Source organism: Macrotis lagotis, chromosome X (assembly GCF_037893015.1).
Source record: "Macrotis lagotis isolate mMagLag1 chromosome X, bilby.v1.9.chrom.fasta, whole genome shotgun sequence".
NCBI classification, from domain to species: Eukaryota; Metazoa; Chordata; class Mammalia; order Peramelemorphia; family Peramelidae; genus Macrotis; species Macrotis lagotis.
In genome coordinates, this window is record NC_133666.1 from 539710631 (window position 1) to 539729199 (window position 18569).

General features: G+C 36.3%; 1 protein-coding gene across 1 annotated transcript in view; it reads right to left on the bottom strand.

Annotated features, from left to right (window-relative positions):
• Positions 1-5940, bottom strand: part of MMP16 (matrix metallopeptidase 16) — a 395619-nt gene extending 389679 nt beyond the window's left edge. Inside the window, exon 1 of the mRNA XM_074199650.1 lies at positions 5387-5940. Coding sequence (XP_074055751.1) covers positions 5387-5518 — 132 coding nt within the window. The 5' untranslated portion in view covers positions 5519-5940. The remainder of the gene's footprint in view (positions 1-5386) is intronic.
• Positions 5941-18569: the final 12629 nt, after the last annotated feature.

An 18569-nucleotide genomic window follows, 5' to 3' on the forward strand; every position in this document is an offset into this window, starting at 1 on the left:
GGGAATGTATATTATAAAATTTTAAGACTTGCTTAAAATATTTTAGGAAGTCAGGCATCTAAGCCCATCATTACATAAGTATGAGAAAAGTGAGTACCAATGGGTTTAAGTAATTCTCCTATTGTGAAGAAAATGGCAGAGTAGGGATGTCATCTACTAGTCATTTCCTCTTTCCATTTTATCCCAAGGTTTCCAACAAACTGTTTTGTTAAAATAATGCCTTTGCTAATGTTAATAACTCAATTTGTCTCAACCACATCTTTATCCTTCAGTAGGGAAAAATGAGTCAGAGGGGAAAAAGGTAAATAGTTTTGCTGTTCTTTCAGAGGTGGGGTGGTGGTTTGAGAAAAATGTAGCATAGACTTAGTTTAAATGAGTTGTTAGCACTATTTTTATTCTTGACCTATAGTAAAAAAGAAAGGGGATTGGTTATGAACCAGTAAAAACAAGCTATTGGAACAATCAAAAACTTTTCATCTTCCACAGTACTAAAATAAAATAAACTTTAGAGGAAATAACAATATAATTGAACTGGTACATTAAATACATTATTTTGTGAAAAATTAACTAGTGCAAAAATATATTATTTGAAAAAATAATAAAAAAGAAAATAATATAGGAACTCTAGGTCTGCCATTCTTAACTCTAGAAAAGTGAAACTAGTTATTAAATTTAAACTCCCTCTAGGAGGCAGAATTCCAATATCTGAATGGTAATATCCTTTCTATCTGGATTTCCCTGGAGAGTGAAAATATCTTCTGATCTATTCATGTAAATCTACTTCTGAGACAAACCCAAGTAAATTACCCCCCACCCATGAAGTTTGCCTCAGATGACTCAAGGAAGAGTCAGTTGTCTCCAGGAAACTTTCTTTAGTTTCTTTGTCCAGTTTTCAGAACTTCCCCCTGGGTCTTTTTTCCTAAGTAAATTATGCATGGGAATGATACCAGACTAGCAGAGCATGGTTTCATAAAGCAAAGAAGGTCTGTCAGATATCTGAATCAAGTAACTTCCTGATTTTGACTAGGTAAAAAATAGCTAAAGAAGTTCCATGAAAGAATCTTTGAGAAAGGTAGAAGGAATCATTTTCCTTATCTAAGTGTGACTGAAATGGACTGCATGATAACCATCAGCCCACATTTAAAGGAATAATCTATGGAGCTAGAAATCAGCTAGGATCAAAAATGTAAAATGTGAAAAACAAATTTCAAAATTACTTAACCCTTCTGCTTAAGATTTAAGTTTTACATAATACCACATACTATCTTATAACTTCACACAAGAGCCCTGATGAGTATGTATGCAAAGCTAAGTTGCCCAAGTCAAGCACTGACCTTTTAGACAGATTCAAATAAACCCACAAGGAGAGCCACAAATATTAAAGCAGTTAAAGGAAATCATTTACTCACTTTGGGAATAACTGCCACAACCAAAATAAATGGCAACAGTTAAATTCCACAACACTTTATTATGGGCAATTCTCTTGAAGGATGGAATATGATATGGCTATTGTGATTTTCTCAAGATGTGCTATCTTTCACTACATTTTGCTACATTTATCATCCCAAGTTTTACAAGTATTAATTTCCTCATTAAAAAAAATTAAATTGCCATAATTGTTGGGTATAATTTTATTGTTCTGATAACAGTAAAGGAGTTTTTACCAAAATATTTAACTATTATAAACTATATAGTTGATAAAGATAGGTAACTTTTATATTGCTTTATATACATATATTTACATGTATATGTATTTTACAAATATCATGTCATTTTATCCTTAAAGCAACCTGAGAGGTATTATAATTGTCCCCATTTTACAGATAAGAAAATTAAGAAACTGAGGCAGAGGTTAAATTATTTGCTTAGACTTCCACAGTTAGTGATTGTGGTCAGATCTGAAATTTCTTTGTGACTATAAGTCCAACATACTATCCACTGTGCCATTTCAATCACCTTAAAAGATGATAAGAGTTATTACTACTACATACAATTTCCTACCAAGTTTCAGAAAAAAGGGATACTATTTCTTAAAAACAAATACATTTTGCCAACCTCTTATCTGATTATTTTTAATTGTGAAAGTTTTTTATATAATATCCTTGTATTTGTTGCATCCCTTGCATTTAGTACCTTGCTTAAGAGGAATGTTATAAACATAGAATTGTTTATTTTAAGAGAAATAGGGAAGGAGTGAAAGACTTTTAGGTTAGAAGAGACTAGAATATTTTTCATTGATGATTGGGTAAGGCAATCTGAGGTTAGTAAAATGTGTTAGAAGTTGAGTGTTCTTTGATAAACCTCTTATCATGTCAACACTTTGGAAGAAATAAAAATTACATTTAAATACTTTATACCAGATCAAACAATAACCAAATATTCCACCAGCATCATCAAATAATTCTTTACATTAAGTTTTCTGTTTCAACCAATTAAAATTCATCTACCCCCTCAAGCCCAATTAGAAAAATAACTTGAGGATATAATGTGTACCTTTTAGCACAAATGGGAGTTAGTACCTTCCTTCCTTGTTACACAGGACACTCCTTGCTTCTCTATCAAGTCTATTTTTCAGACTTGTTCTGTAACCACCATTCATTTTTATTGCACAGCATTTTCACCTCTTATATGTCACCCAGTTATAGAACAAAAAAAGTGTAAGGGACTTTCTACTTCCAGATTATGGCAGTGTCCATGAAAAAAAAAAGACATAGTAAAGGGCTAACTAAAAATGAAAAAATTAAGTTCACCATATTTTTAACTGTTATACCAGGATGATTTTATATTTTTTTTTCTTTTTAGCATTTTTATGTTTGGTAGTTAGTAAGCAAATATCTTGATATTGTTACTAGGAAATATTTGATGACCTAAATATGGTACTGAAATGCCTGCTACTAGTTTGATATCATTATGCTTTCTATTAAGACAGTTCCTGGAAATCCATTAAAAAAAACCTGTCAACATACATTTATTAGCCATAAATGAGAAATGCATTATTCATTTTTAGAGAACTTTTGGTCATAAAACAAGTCATTGATGTTTACCACAAAACATAATTTTATCCATAATCAAATGGATTATTAGACAGAAACATCAGTTTATGACTTTCATCTTATGATTTTTACAATAACATTTTATTTAGATGGCTACACCAATGCTGAAATGAAAAATTAATCTATTATGCACAAAAATTAAACAATAAAATTTTCAGTTTCTTACAAAACATTTCAGAAAGGTGTCTGTGCATATAGCACAATAAAAATATTCTGTTCAAGTTTTTTAGTAAACTCCCATATTAGCATAGAAGTTTTTGCAGGTATGCCTTAGATAACATATGAATGTCCTTGTATGCTTTCTTAATAAAATCTTTTCTAGATTCAATAGAGTAGAAATTAGTTACTAGGTACTAATAATGAATCATTCTTTTTAACACAAAAATCATTTCCTCCAATCTGTCATTATTTTCTTCAAAGAGGAAAGACTATAATTGAAGTTCAATAATAAATCCAAAAGTGGTTTTATTAATAAAAGTCAATTCATATTAGCTCTCACAATAATTATTTGAATGCCAATCTTAGTTACATAGACATAGAAGAGAAACTTCATCAAGTAATCACCAAACTTCAATGTCATCCAATAATTTTTGAAAGTAAATGAAAAATCAAACACAAATCACTCTTGACTCTCCCACTGCTGATAGTAATAAAGATATAGTACACAACTTACTTTTACCTAAAATTCACTACCATAATAGAGCCTTCTGTTTATAATATAATAAACAACAGATTTTCATTTTTATTCCTCTTTGCTATGAACTACATTATAAACTATCTATCAATTTAAACATTATGTACAAAAAAAAAGCCATCTGTGACATATGTTTCAGAAAGTACAAATCTGCTACCATGAGAGGCTGGACCTTCAGCCCACTTCCATCTGTCTGTTTAGCCAGAAAAAAAAGTTTTTTTTCTTTTTTTTAAAGGTCACATACATTTCAGATTTCAAAATGTAGCTTGTTTTCCATAAAATATGTATATTTAACCTCTTCATCTTCCAAGTTTTCTCTTTCCGTAATTGTCCTTAGTCTCCTAATGATTAGCTTTTTTTCCTACACTAATCTTTAATTCTTATGTGGTAAAGTAAGAACTATTTATAGTCATACAACTAATTATATGTGGTTGCATATATATATATATACATATATATGCATGGCATATATTTTGCATGTCTGTGCCTAAGTTGTCATATTTTAAATTATTTTTTCACATATTGAGCAACAGGTACTTGCATTGTTTACAAGTACTGTGCCCTTAATAAATGACATTGCTATTTTATTATATCAACAACTAGAAAGCACATTATTGATTTATGGGGAGTCAAAATAATAAAAAAAAAAGATGTACGATAGCAAAAAATCCAACCAAAAGGAGGAGACTTTACTAATACCCTTCTATTGTCCCTATATTCAATGTTTTTGGTGATAAATTAATGATATCACCTAAGTGATGATAACAACTCCACTGACTTATGGCATATTATTGGTTATTCATTGAGTTGATGACAGGAAGAATATTTTGGCACAGTTCTGCCTAGTTCTTATCTTCAAGTTCCCTTCCCTTTGTGCCTGACTGCTCCCAAAACTATCAAAGTAAAGCAAATGACAGTTAAACCCTCTCAGTTTTGCCAGAGTTCTGGTGAAAATGAAAACACCTTGGAAGTACTAGACTGGGCCACGTTGGTTTTGATGGTGGGGGTGGGGGTGAGGGGAGAGAAGACACTTCAAAAGAAAGAGATGGATTTCATGGCATCTGTTTAACCAGATCTAGTTACAGTGTATTAAGTTATGTTTAAATGAGAACAAGATTCTGTCTAGTCAAGTGTTTTATCACAAAGTCAATGATATTAAAGTATCAAGTATTCCCATGGTTTCCCTTAGATTTTTATTTAATCCCCTTTGCTAATGGAGGAGGGAGAAAATTCCAGTAACAATAACAAGAAAAAAATGCAATGCCAAGCAAACTCATTCTGCCATCCCTAGGCTTTTCTGTGTCTCGTTATCGAGCTCCTTTTATTATATACCGCACGCTTGTTGTATCTAGGACTTTGCCTCTTCCCCATGTAAGCAGCATGTACCGGGTACAATTGAGTCTTTGAGCGCTCAGCATCGTGCTTTGTGCTGCTGAGGATAACGGGATTCGTGGTCCTAAATGCATCCATCAAAGACTGAAAATTCAGAAATGTCTTTAGGCTGCAAGAAGGGAAACAATGTGTTTAGATCCTTGACTGCTTTCAGCTACATGGCTCCTCGTTTTCCTGGAGCACACGGAATATTTGGGGGAGCAGCCTATGCAAGGAGAAGAAAGCCCTACAGGAGCTGTACTCTTACCTCCACATTGAAATACTGCTCCGCTCCGCAGACTGTAGCCCATAAAATCCACAGAAAGGTTTGCAAGAAAAACACCCCGGAATGATGCACGAAATCCAACCGTCTTGCAGTGCTGAATGTGAGTAAGATCATAGTGAACTGTGCTTCAATGGATGGACGAGCTCCCCCTTCTCTTTCTCTCCTCTCTGTCCTTTCTCTCGCCCTCCCTCTCTCGTTCCAAAACGGTTGTCCTTTTTCAAAATATAAAAATAAAATATTAAAGTCCCGGGGCTGGGTGAAGATCCCCGCAGGTTCACCCCCAGCCGGCCCGCTGGACCTGCGAGGGAGACGTAGGAGGAAGGCGCACTTCAGTCCCGGCGAGCCGGGAGGAGCAGCGGCGGCAGGCGGGAGAAGGGTCAGCAGCTCGCGCACACCATCCTCACGAGTCCGTCCTTCCCCGGGAATGTGGCGCCCAAGTTCACCCGCTGCTCCTGCTGAGGTTTTCCTATTCGCAGCAGCAGCAGCCGCTGCCGCCGCCGCCGCCTCCGCCGCCTCCTGTCGGTGTGTCCTACTCCTGCTGCTTCTCCTCCTCCTCCTCCTTCCCCTCCTTCTTCTCCCCCTCCCCCTCCTCCTCCTCCCCTCCTCCTCTTCCTCCTCCCCTCCTCCTCCTTCTTCACCTCCTTCCCCTCCTCCTCTTTCACCTCCTCCTTCTTCACCTCCTCCTCCTCCTCCTCTTCCTCCTCCTCCACCTCCTACTCCTCCTCTTCCTCCTCCTCCTCTTCCTCCTCCTTCTCCTCCTCGTCTTCGTCTTCCTCCTCCTCCTCCTCCTCCTCCTCCTCCTCCACCTTCTCCTGCTTCTGCGAGAAAGGCCTCTTTGCCACTGCCTGCTCCTTGCTCCCTAGCCTCTGCCTCCCTCTGCTTTCCTCTCTCCACTCCAGAATGTTCATCCGTAATCTACATAACTCCTCCTTCCACGGAGTCAGTCTCTCTCTCTCTCTCTCTCTCTCTCTCTCTCTCTCTCTCTCCCTCTCCCCCTACCTTCCTCACTCTTCCTGCGCGCACACACACATACGTACATACCCCAACACACATACACACATGCACATGCACAGGCGCACGTCTTAAAGGAGACCTCCCTTAAAAGGCTGCACAGCTACTGTACCTCTTACTGTAAAAGAACAGGAGAGAATGGAATTCAGTGATCTCCTACCCCCAACGGGCGGGCCCATTTGGCATCATCTTCCTCATTTAGACCCTTTGCCCTTTTATCACGTTCATCCTTCCCTCTCTCTACACCCGGGAACAAGTGCTCCCCTCCCACGCCTCGAGCCTGAGGGAGTTAGGGGTGTCTGTGTGGCTGTGGGGGCGGGGCTGGGCTGGGCTGGGGGTCGAGGGAGATCCAGACTGTGGACTAGAGAGGCTGCTAATAGTCTGTCCTGGAAGCTTAGGGACTAGTGGAATTTGAGGCTCCGGGCTGGCGCCTGGGCAGCTCAGGTCTGGGGAACCGGAGGGAGCAACGTGGCTCGGAAACTTTGTTGGCTCCCTAAGTATGGCCTTGAATTACCCTGCCCCACCCCCAAGGGGCGCTGCGAGAGGGAAGACCTAGGAGGAGGTCCTGAGGCATTGGGATGGGGGCATCAGCAAAGTCTGGAGTGATCGCAGAAAACTGTAACTATGGCAAAGAGAACTCACTTCCCCAGTCCCCACCCCACAGTCAAACACAGAAGCGCGCACACACACACACACACACACACACACACACACACACACACACACACACAAACGCAGACACCCCAGGGAATCAGGGCAGGAGTGCTCTAGGAGGCAATTGGCAAGGGAGGGTGAAGGGCTCTCGGGAGAGACAAGCAGGCAGCCTGAAAGAGGGAGGCAGGCGGCTGCAGGCTGAAGGGGAAGGCGATGAGCGCAGCCAGAGGAAAGGCAAACAGAGCAGCTGGTATTGGCGGGAGAAAGAGGGAGAGCGCAGACAGAGCGGGGGAGAAGCAGGCAGGCGTGAGGAGAGCTCCAGGCGAGAGGGGGAGGCGCTGGCAGTAGGAGATGGAGTGAGGGCCCGAGAACTTTGGGGAAGATTGCCAAGGAAAATTAGTGGAGCAATGAGAAGCGATGGACAGGGGTGGCAGCAACGACCAGCCCCTGGCAGGTGATTTAGGATGACGGGAAAGGGGTGGGGGAAACTGGCATAAAGGCAGGTATGGGGGGGAGGCAAATTCGAGAGCCTATTCTCTGCAGTGACTGGGAAAGATAGAGGAACCAAGAGGAGAGAGAAGTCTAGGAACAGGCAATATGAGATTTAGAACTAACTTAAGGACTTTACTCCCGCCGGGAGGAAATAGCAAGAAAGAAAAAGAGTTGAGAAGACACATTGAGAGAAGTGAAAAGCAGGAAAAACAAAGGCAAAGGGATATTTGTTGGAAAGCATACAATTGTCGATTTTAAATGGGTCACTTAAGAATTGTGTTGGACTGTTGTCACTTGTACCTTAATTGGAAACAAGTTAGGTAGAACTGCTAGTTTTGCTTTCTCGAGCAGTAACCACAGGCAATATTGGCATCTCATGCAAAATGTAACCCAAGATAATTGTCTCCTACATACTGAGTCATACCAAATGAGCATTTACTGAGTCCTTGCCTATTCCCTTCTTTGTGTCTTGGCTGAAACAGTTTCCCACACTTCTAACACCTTTCCCCATCTCTCTGACAATTGTAGCCCATGATTCCTACCCCACTCCCATCCCAAGATTTTCTGTAAGATTGCCCGATTCTCCAAAATTCACGCTAATTTATTTTTGCTGGAGGAGGTATGTAAAGTCTCTAGATTACCTAACCCATATTGGAGAAAATTGATTTGATAGGTCAGGAGGGATCAATTCAGAAAGGACTTTGAATGATGAATTAAGGAATTAAGGAAGACTTTTCTCATCTCAGACACATATCCCTTGTGTGATGAGCAGATGCCACCTAAGCCATATCTGTGGTTGGTTCTTGTCCTTCATGATCAAGAAAGACCAAAATGGCATCACTATGCTTGAGACAAATTACATTTCCTCCTGCTGTGACTGATCAGACCAATACAAGATTGGAATGCTCTACCACAGGTAGGACACCTGGGGTGAATATTCTAAACTTTGAGCTGCTTCCATTCTGCCTTCCTCAGAGTTCAGTACCCTCACTGATGAAGGCATGCCATGTTGGGTGGTCCTGTGCTGGTATCTCTCACTCTGTACACTCAATTCAGGGTGTCTCCATATTGCTTCTTCTGACCCCCTTGTGAGCTCTTGCCCTGTGTGAGTTCTCCATAAAATAGTGGCGGGGGTTGTTTGTTTTTTTGGCAAGCATACATCTGGCATTCTAACAATGTTCCTAGCCCACTGTAGTTGCACTCCCAGTAATAATGTTGCAATGCTAGGCAGTTTAGTTGGAGAAAGGCCCTCAGTGTCTGGTATCTCTTCCTGCCAGGTGATCTTCAGAATCTTCCTAGGATAATTTAAATGGAAGCAATTCAGTTTCCTGACATATTGCTGGTAAACTGATCGGGTTTCACAGGCATATAGTAAAGAGATCAGCACAATGGCTTTGTTGACCTTCAGTCTGGTAGTCAAACACCTCTTCTCTCCCATACTTACTTTCGGAGCTTCCCAAATACTAAGCTAGCTCTGGCAATTCAAAGTGTCAACCTCATTATCAGTGTATACCTCCTTGGAAAGGGCACTGCTAAGGCAAATGAACTTGTCCACAGTACTCAAAACTTCTCCATTTGCCATCATCAATGGCTCCAGATATAGATGGGGTGGTGTTGCCTGATGGAGCACCAATATTTTCTTGATGTTAATTGTTAGACCAAAATTAGCACAGCAGCAGAAAATAGATCCATACTTTGTTGAATCTCAGCTTCAGAGGAAACATTGAGTGCACAATCATCTGCCAAAAGAAGATCATGCATCAACACTCCCTCTACTTTGATCCTGGCTTGTAAGCTTTTCATGTTGAAGAATTTGCCATTAGTGCGGTAGTTGACCTTGAGACCATTCATCCTCAGTGAAGACATTTGATAACATGGCTAAAAACATCATGCTAAAAAGTATGGGAGCAAGGACACATCCTTTTTTTACTCCATTGGTAACTGGGAAATCTGGAGAGCATTGTCCACTATACAGAACCCTGGCGCACATGCCCATCAACAAATTGACACACAATAATGATGGACTTCTCTAGACAACTAAATTTTGACATAATTTTCCATAAACCCTCATGACTGATTATATCAAAGACCTTGGTCAAATTTTGTATCCAGATCTTTGCTCTGTTCCTAGCATTTTTCCTGGAGTTGTCAGGCTGCAAACACCATATCTACTGTTCCTGTGTTCTTTCTGAAGCTACACTGACTCTCAGTGAGGTACCCAACTTCCAGGTGAAGGATCAACCTATTGAGAAGGAATATAGCAAGGATCTTACCAGCAATGACTAAAAGAAAAATGCCCCTGTGATTGTCACAGGACAATCTATTCCCTTGACAACCCTTAGCTCTAGGCACTCTCTAAGCCTATAAATTACAGAGAAAGTAATGGCCTGAATTGATAATGAGTGTATTCTCATATGAGAGTCCAATATATCAAATGCAATAACAAGTCTATCCCCAATCTCTATCTTTGAAAGAAAGCTAAAATCAATTTTACCTGGGAATAGGGGGAGAATGAAACTAGATGAGAAAGATTATCCTGCAAGTTTTGGAGAGGATTAAATGGAAGAGTTGGAGGAAAGGAGGAAGCAAATAGTCTGTGGCTTTAATCCAGATATGAAGAGATAAAGAAATGGACTATGATTGTAGCTATGGAAAGAGAGAAGGAACTTTCAATCCAATAAATATCATAGAAGCACAGTAGGCAAGATTTAGTGATTGAATCTGGTATATCCTACAGAATTGTGTGTGCTACCTTGTAGTTCTCTAACTTAAGTCCTTATTTTCACTTGTGTATTTATTTTACAGTGTGTATTTAGGTAAATATGAAAGGTGTGCATATAAAATGCACATATAATGCATACAAAGTTAATGATAAAAGTATAAAGGACTTCATATGATATAGAAAATAAAATTATGTGTAAACTTTAAGAAAATGTCACAAATTTAGAAATAGAAGAGACTTTAATGACAGCTAATGAAAACTCATTTTATAGAAAGGAAATTGAAACTGAAAGGGAAATGACTTGCCCGATGTAAAACACACATTTTGTTCCAGAGTCAGAATTCAAATGTAGTTCTTCTAATTCTACATCCAGCACTCTACTACTATACTTACATGGCTAGCATTACAAAATTGATTGACCTAAAAAAAAGTCCTTTTCATATATAGGATTCTATAATCATTAATTTAGCCTATCTATTTTATTTAAATTGAAAATCATAGAAAGCTACAATCCCTTCTTCCTCTCATTCACAATTAGATTTGAACATACACTTGAACAAAGCATTATGCAATAGCCAGTTACCAACAATTCTTTTGGTGAATTGAGGATGAAATTAGAACAGGTAAAGATTGTGGAGATTATTAATCTCACCTCCTTTTTATACATGAAGAAACTGAAGTTCACAGAAGTTTAATGATTTGTCCAGATCACACATTCAGCCAGACCTTCTTGGCTCTAAGTTCAAGGCTTATTCCACTAAACCACATTGCCTCTCTAATGAAATGAAATGATGGATGTGAGAACACTTTGAAAAGGGACCAAAAAAGGTGATGGTTTAGAAATGCAGAATATACACTTTCAGAAAGGCCAATGTGTTGAATTGTTTTGATTGATGCCCCTTGTCCGAACACTCTTTATTTTGTTTTGTTTTGCTTTTTTTGTTTTATTTTTGTTTTTCCGAAACAAGGAAGAGCTTCTGTTTGGGGAAAGGGGTGGTAACATAATGACAATAATGAAAACAGTGAAAAAAAATAATAAAATATTTAAGAACTATATAAAAGAAAATGAAAAAATTCAAAAGGATATACCAGAATGGGACAATTTAATTACTATTGTGTTCACTTTAATATACTTTTAAAGCCTGTATATAACATAAGCTCAAGGTGCAATAATATAATCATCTTTTGACCATTTGTATACTGAAACATTGTTTGTTGAAGACTTTCAGGTTCAGAATTTAAAAAAAAAGAAAGAAAAGGTGAATACTAGCCATATAAAATATATTGTTACTTTTTAAAAGTAATTGTAAATATTTAAGATTGACAAATATTTTGTTAAAATAATGGCATAGTGACTTCAATGATCTTAACATTAATGCTTCTGATGAGGAAAGGAACCTCAGCAAGAACACTTGATACCATCCAAACTGATGCCTTCCATCTTTACAAGATACCGAGAAAACCCTGAATAGGATAACAAAAACATAGAATAAGCCATGGATTTTTATTTTTTTAAATTTTATTTATTTTTTATTTATTCATCCATATGCATATGTATAATTTTAAGTTACAAAATTTCTTTCCATCCTCCCTTCCTTCCCTGCCTCCCCTCAGTGACAGTCAGGATAGCTTTGTACATAAATATTTTAGATAAACATGTTTACAGATTAGTCATTTTTGGTATGAGGAATTAGGATTAAGGGAAAGAGATACATAAGAGATAATTTTTATAAAGTGTTCATCAGATTCTGAAGGGTTGTTTGTGTGTGTGTGTGTGTGTGTGTGTGTGTGTGTGTGTGTGTTTTGTTTTGTTTTTCTTCCTCTGGATGGGGAGAACATAGTCCATAACTGGTCTAATATGATTGTCCTAACTCTCTGAACTGTTGAGAGGAGCTGCTTCCATCAAGGCTGATCATCTCACAATATGTACATTGTTTGCTTGGTTGTGTTCTCTTCACTCAGCATCCAATCCTGTAAGTCATTCCATGATTCTCTGGAGTTCAACCATTTGTGGTTTCTTAGAGAACAATGATATTCCATAATATTCATGCACTATAACTTGTTTAGCCATTCCCCAAATGATGGGTATCCCCTTAATTTCCAATTCTTTGCCATTATAAAAAGAGCTGCTATGAATATTTTGGAACATGTGGAAACTTTTCTCATTTTTTTTTATAATTTCTTCAGGATATAGGCCTAGAATTGGAATTGCATGGTCAAAGGGAATGAACATTTTTATTGATTTTGGGGCAGAATTCCATACCGCTCTCTAGAATGATTGGATCCATTCGCACCTCTACCAGCATTGCATCAGTGTCCCAATCCTTCCACAACCTCTCCAAGGTTAATTGGTCTCTATTCCTCTTCTAGTTCTGATATTACCTGGCTTTCTGATTTTAATCAAGTTATTTGACCTTTCTGGGAATCAGATTCCTAATTTATATGAGGTACCAAATGCTGAATTCTATAAACCAATTACTAGAGATAGGCAATAAAATATAAATGTCATTTAGCCTAGAGGTAGAGCAATGGAGAAGCTAGATGGCTCAGTGGATAGAGTTCCAGAAATAAAGAACACTCATCTTCATTTATTCATATCTGACCTCAGACACCTCAGACTACAGCATGATCCTGGGCAAAGTCACTTAACCCTGTTTGCCTTAGTTTCCTCATCTATAAAAATGAACTGGAGAAGAAATGACAAACCACTTCAATATCTTTGCAAAAGAAAAAAAAGAAGGAGGGGGGTGGCAGGAAGAGTTGGACACAGTTGGAAACAACTGAATGACAACAACAACAACAACCATGTTTCCAACCCAGGATTTAGACTCTCACTATTGGACATCTTACTACCTTTTTAAAGAATTTTTCTTACAACAAAAAACTGAGTTAATTTTAATCAAAAAAATGAAGTACCATAAAACCAGCAGAGGATCCAGATTACTGAAATTATTTATTGCAATCATTAAATCCCAGGGAAATTACAAATGAATTAATTCTATTATTGTATATATTATCATCCCCATAAAGTTTTATTGTTTGGAGGACCTCAATTTTTATGGTACTTCTAGCACTCAGCATTTAAAAGCCTAAGACTTTCTAAGTGGTTATAGTTCAGATTTAGTAGTGTTAACAATGAATTTGAAGCAGTTAATTTGCCATTTGGCCCCAGCTGTGGGCTTGTGGAGATGCAATCAGTAGTCTTTGTTAGGTGTTTGTTATTCTGCTCTCATTTCCTATATATCTCTCTGTCTTTTAAGGATTCAGAGATTGGAAATTCCTTTACTAATCCCATAGGAGTGTGACTTTTCTTAAGTGGTTATCTAAGCATTTTTTAAAGTTTCTTTAGGACTGAGTTGTTTCCTTAGTCACAGTAATTTAAGGATTGTAGGAGATTATGTTCTTTAACTTTAAGGTCAAAATAAAATCAGAGGATTATGGATTCAGAGATTGAAGAGAACTTTTAAACCATTGAGTTCAGCAACTACATTTTATAGTTAAGGAAACTGAAACCTAGGGAAGTCTTGCTTTTGTTTAGTCACCCAGGCAGAAAATGGCAGAACCTAGAACCTGAATGCAGATCCCATTCCAGGCCATCTTTTTTGTTTTGTTAAGTACTTTATCTTGATATCCAAATGAATTACTATGAAAAAGGCATTGGTTCTGGAGTCTGAATATTTAAATTCAAATCTCCTTCCCTGAGACTTACTTCCAGTATGACTCAGGGCAAATTGCTGTCTAGTTCTTGAATCTTAGTTTTATCATCTGTAATAAGGCAAATTACAATTAATAGAAATACAAACATACATTTTTTTAAATTGTAGAAAAAAAAGAAAATAGAAAAATTACTTGAAATAAGAGTGGATCCATCAGATAGAATTATGTACACTTATATACAAATATGCACAGACACATATTTTCTTTAAAAATAATAATTTCTCATGACAGTTAATGGGAACCAAATAAAATATTGCACATAGTAAAGAAGTGAGGGGGAGAATAAAACAAAATTCTAAAGAAATTGATAAATAAAAAGTGATAATATAAGTTATGAACTAATTTGTACACATTATTATAATAAAAGGAAATAATTTTAAATAATGGATGATATAATTCCTTGAACCAAGTTTACTTTTAAATAAGGTACTATCTTCAAAGTTAGGAACCTTTTAAAGGTAATGAAACCTTTTTCAATCACTTGGATGCCATTTAATGTGCTTTCCTTTCCATATAAAAATCCAGCAACAGAAACATTTACTTTGGGGATTAATTTTTCTCTGTCTCTAGTTACTACTAGTTCCATTTCATCTTGAAGATACAGTAACAGTATCCATAGTATCTTTTGGAGGGGCTACATATGTAAGATGACTATTTGAACATGATGAATGCAATTATTGGGCTACATAAAAATTGATCTGACTACTTTGACATATTTAATATAATGTTAGCCAAGTGAGCTAACCAGCTACAAATGATAATAACATATAGTGAATTAAGCAATAGTTACTTTAAAATGGAATTTCAGGTGCTAGACTAAATGCCTGTTCCAAGAATTACTTCTATCTTTTAGGGCATTTGTTAAAAAATATTTATGACTGCATTCATTCTTTACAGGGAAATACACTAACTGCTTTAAAAGACATTAAAATTTCTGAAATTCCTGCTATAAGGATTGTCTTATTGTTATTTTGCTATCTTTGCCATTGCCTCAGCTTCCTCATCTATACCTATGATGATGGGTATTACCTAAGGTCCTCTGTGGACTTATGCCATTTTACCTTGACATCATCTCCTTTACAAAGCTCATTTCTTTTAACCATGAGTCAGTAATATTCTCATGACCTCAAGTACTATGTTAATAACTTCCCAAATCTGTAGTTGAATCATGACTAAGAGTTCCAGAATTTTAAGTACACATGCTGCTGTCAACTCAATCTCTATGGATATAACAAAACTTATAGTTTTCTTCCTCACTGTCTCCTTTTCCCTTCTAGTTAGCTTTTCTATTTTTAATTAAATGAATTGCTAACATCACTGATCATGCAGATGCAAAACCTTAGCATTCTCTTTTATTCTTCCCACAATGAATACACTTTAACACCAGCTTCAAGAGCCCCTCAAATAGATACTATGGTGACTTTTACTGTATCTTCAAGATGAAATGGAATATTGAATAGTAAACAATTTAATTGTTACCTATGAGAAATCTGTTTTAAAAAAAATCCTAGCAACTGGTCTTTCATTCCCGAGACAATGAACACAAGATTAAAAGGGTGAGAATTTATTTCCAGGTACACTGAGTTAACTCTTATCTTGGGAAGAAACATTATGAAAATCATTTTAGAAAAGAGATGCTTAACTGCCAAAACAGTACGGTAGAACTTTATTTAAAGAATTAAGAAAAAATTAGCAGCTTTGGGGATGGTTAAAAATGACTTTCTGCTGTGATGCATTATTGAAATATTTAAATACATCTTTGTATTATTTATTAAACTGTTAATAACCTATAACAATGACATTGATTTCTAATTAGGCCTTATTCAATGGAGTCTGATAAAGGGAGAGAGAGTACAAACAAAGTAAATGAGATGTCTCTGGTTACTTTAAAAGATTTACCTGCAATCAATGTAGCAAACTGAGGTGGAAAGATCAGTTAATTAATTAATAAGAGACATTGCACATTTCTATTAATTTATGAAGGAATATCAGCACACAATAAACTCTTGGTAGTCTTAAACCAAGATAAGAATTAATCAATAATTAAAGAAAGTGATATCCTTGATTAGCATATTGGCTACACATTGAGATTATCACTTAAAATTTTGCTACATGGGAATGTTTGACTTTGAACTCTATCACTAATCAAGTAAACTCAAAACCTTGGAATTATCTTTTTTTATTTTTCCTTCTATTTACACACTATATCCAATCAATTGATATGTCAAAATCATCATACATACAACTTTTTTTTCTATTCCATTTGTTTTCTATAGTGTCTATAAAAGTGCTCCCTACATAAAAGTTCAAAACTCAGCAAACTGAAACATGCCTCTACCCCTTACACTCTTGAGAATTTCTATAAGTTATATAACCCAGAAAGCATTGAAGGGCATGACAAAAGCAAATGCTGCCTTTGTATATGATGGAATTTTTTTCCTAAAGTCTTAGTATAAATATATTTGTTTGAAGTATGAAGGGAAATGTAATTTTTTTTAAATCACTTGCTCTTATTTTTCCAGTTAAAGAAACAAGTGTATTTTCTGTAGTTCTTTCTTTCCCACATTAAAATGTTCAGGTGTGGAAAAGAAACATTGTCTAATTTTAAACAACTTATTATTCTATAATAACAATAGTAAATATAACTTTCAATGAATTCCCCAAAGTCTTTGATATTTGCAATATGAAAAGTCTATGAAAAATATTCAAAATTAAATATATTTCCCAAAGTATGTTATATGTATAACTTAGAATCTTTCCACATTTTCTCTAGGAATTTCACTAACATTTGGAAAATTTTCATAGAGGATTTATATAACATATTGACCTTCCATAATAGGAAATTTCCTCTGGTTTACTATCCTTAGGATTTCAACATGATATATTGATTATTCTACCTCCTTTTCTAGTCATATGTCTTCCAGCGTATTTTTACACCTCTTCTTGCTCATAAAGAATCATTGATAATAGACTGAATTCTACATAACCCATTAGAATCTACGATTCCTAATCATAAAGTGTTATATGCTATATCATATTAGCAAAGATTATTCAAGAAGATTGACCATGAGGTGATAATGGCAGGGAGTTATAGATACCCATAAATCTATTTTTAGGCATGGAAGAATTTCAGGATGTCATTTATTGAAATGCTGACACAGATAAACAACTATATGTCTTTGAAGAATTAGAATAATTACCAAATTTCTTATTCCTGAATAGAAAACATTTTTACTTTGCATTTATTATGAAAATAAATGAGGCAGAATTTTCCTTATGTCTTTGTCAATATGCTAAATTTCGAATGTCTTGAGGAAAGTTATGAATGAGTCAATTGTGCAACTTATAAATTCTATATGTAACATATCATTCCAATGAATTCCCAGAACAGATATTTTATTCATATCCTCAGTCATCCTCATCACCAAATTATTGGAACCTAGGCCAAACTGAAGCAGAATGACAAAATTAGGGATTTTTTCTAGTTTTCTTTTCCAGTTTAGAAGCTTACCTTTAGCATTTTTTCATTTACTGGTAGTCAAGTCATGCCAACAAGCATTATTTAAGTGCTTACTATGTACCAGACATTATGTTAAGATCTGGGGACAGAAAGATAAAACTAAAAAAAGAAGCGTTCTTATTCTCAATGCGTTCACATGGGGCAGCTAGGTGGCACAGTGGATAGAGCACTGGCCCTGGAGTCAGGAGTACGTGAGTTCAAATGTGGCCTCAAACACTAAATAATTACCTAGCTCTGTGGCCTTGGGCAAGCACATAACCCTATTGCCTTGCAAAAAAACCCAAAAAACTCAACTCAATGAGTTCACAGTCTAATGGCAAAGGAATATATATATATATATATATATATATATATATATATATATATATAGTCAAGATCAATTTTAAAATCATCTTAGAGGTAAGGATCTAAGATTAAAGGGGAGTAGGAATAACTTCTTGAAGAAGGTGGAATTTCAGTTGATGCTTAAAAATAAGCCAGAAAGCAAAGATGAGGAGAAGCAACATTCCCAGTATAGGGAAAAGATAACAAAAGTGCCATATTAGCAGCTAGAATATCATGTTAAAGGAATAGAAAGGAGTTCAGAATCACTTGAAAGCAACTAGAGTAGATGGAAGGAAAATAGGATAGTAGAATGTTAGAAGCCTGGAAAGGTAGGAAAGAATCAGGTTATGAAAGACTTTAAAAGCCAAATAGAGGATTTTAAATTTGATAGTAGAGGCAGCTAAATGGCACAATGGGTAGAATTCTATATCTGATAACAGGAATGCCTGAGTTCAAATCAGACAATTACTAGCTGTGTTTCTTTGGGCAAGTCACTTAACTTTGTTTGCCTGAGTTTCCTAATCTGTAAAATGAAGTGGAGAAGGAAATGACAAACCATTCCAGTATCTTTGCCAAGAAAATCCTAAATGGAGTCACAAGAAGTCAAGTATGACTGAAATGATTGAAACACAAAATGAGGTACAAGGACCCATTGGAGTTTATTAAATAGGGAAATAACATGGGTATTTGAACCTGCATTTTAAGAAATTGGTAACACTTCCTTC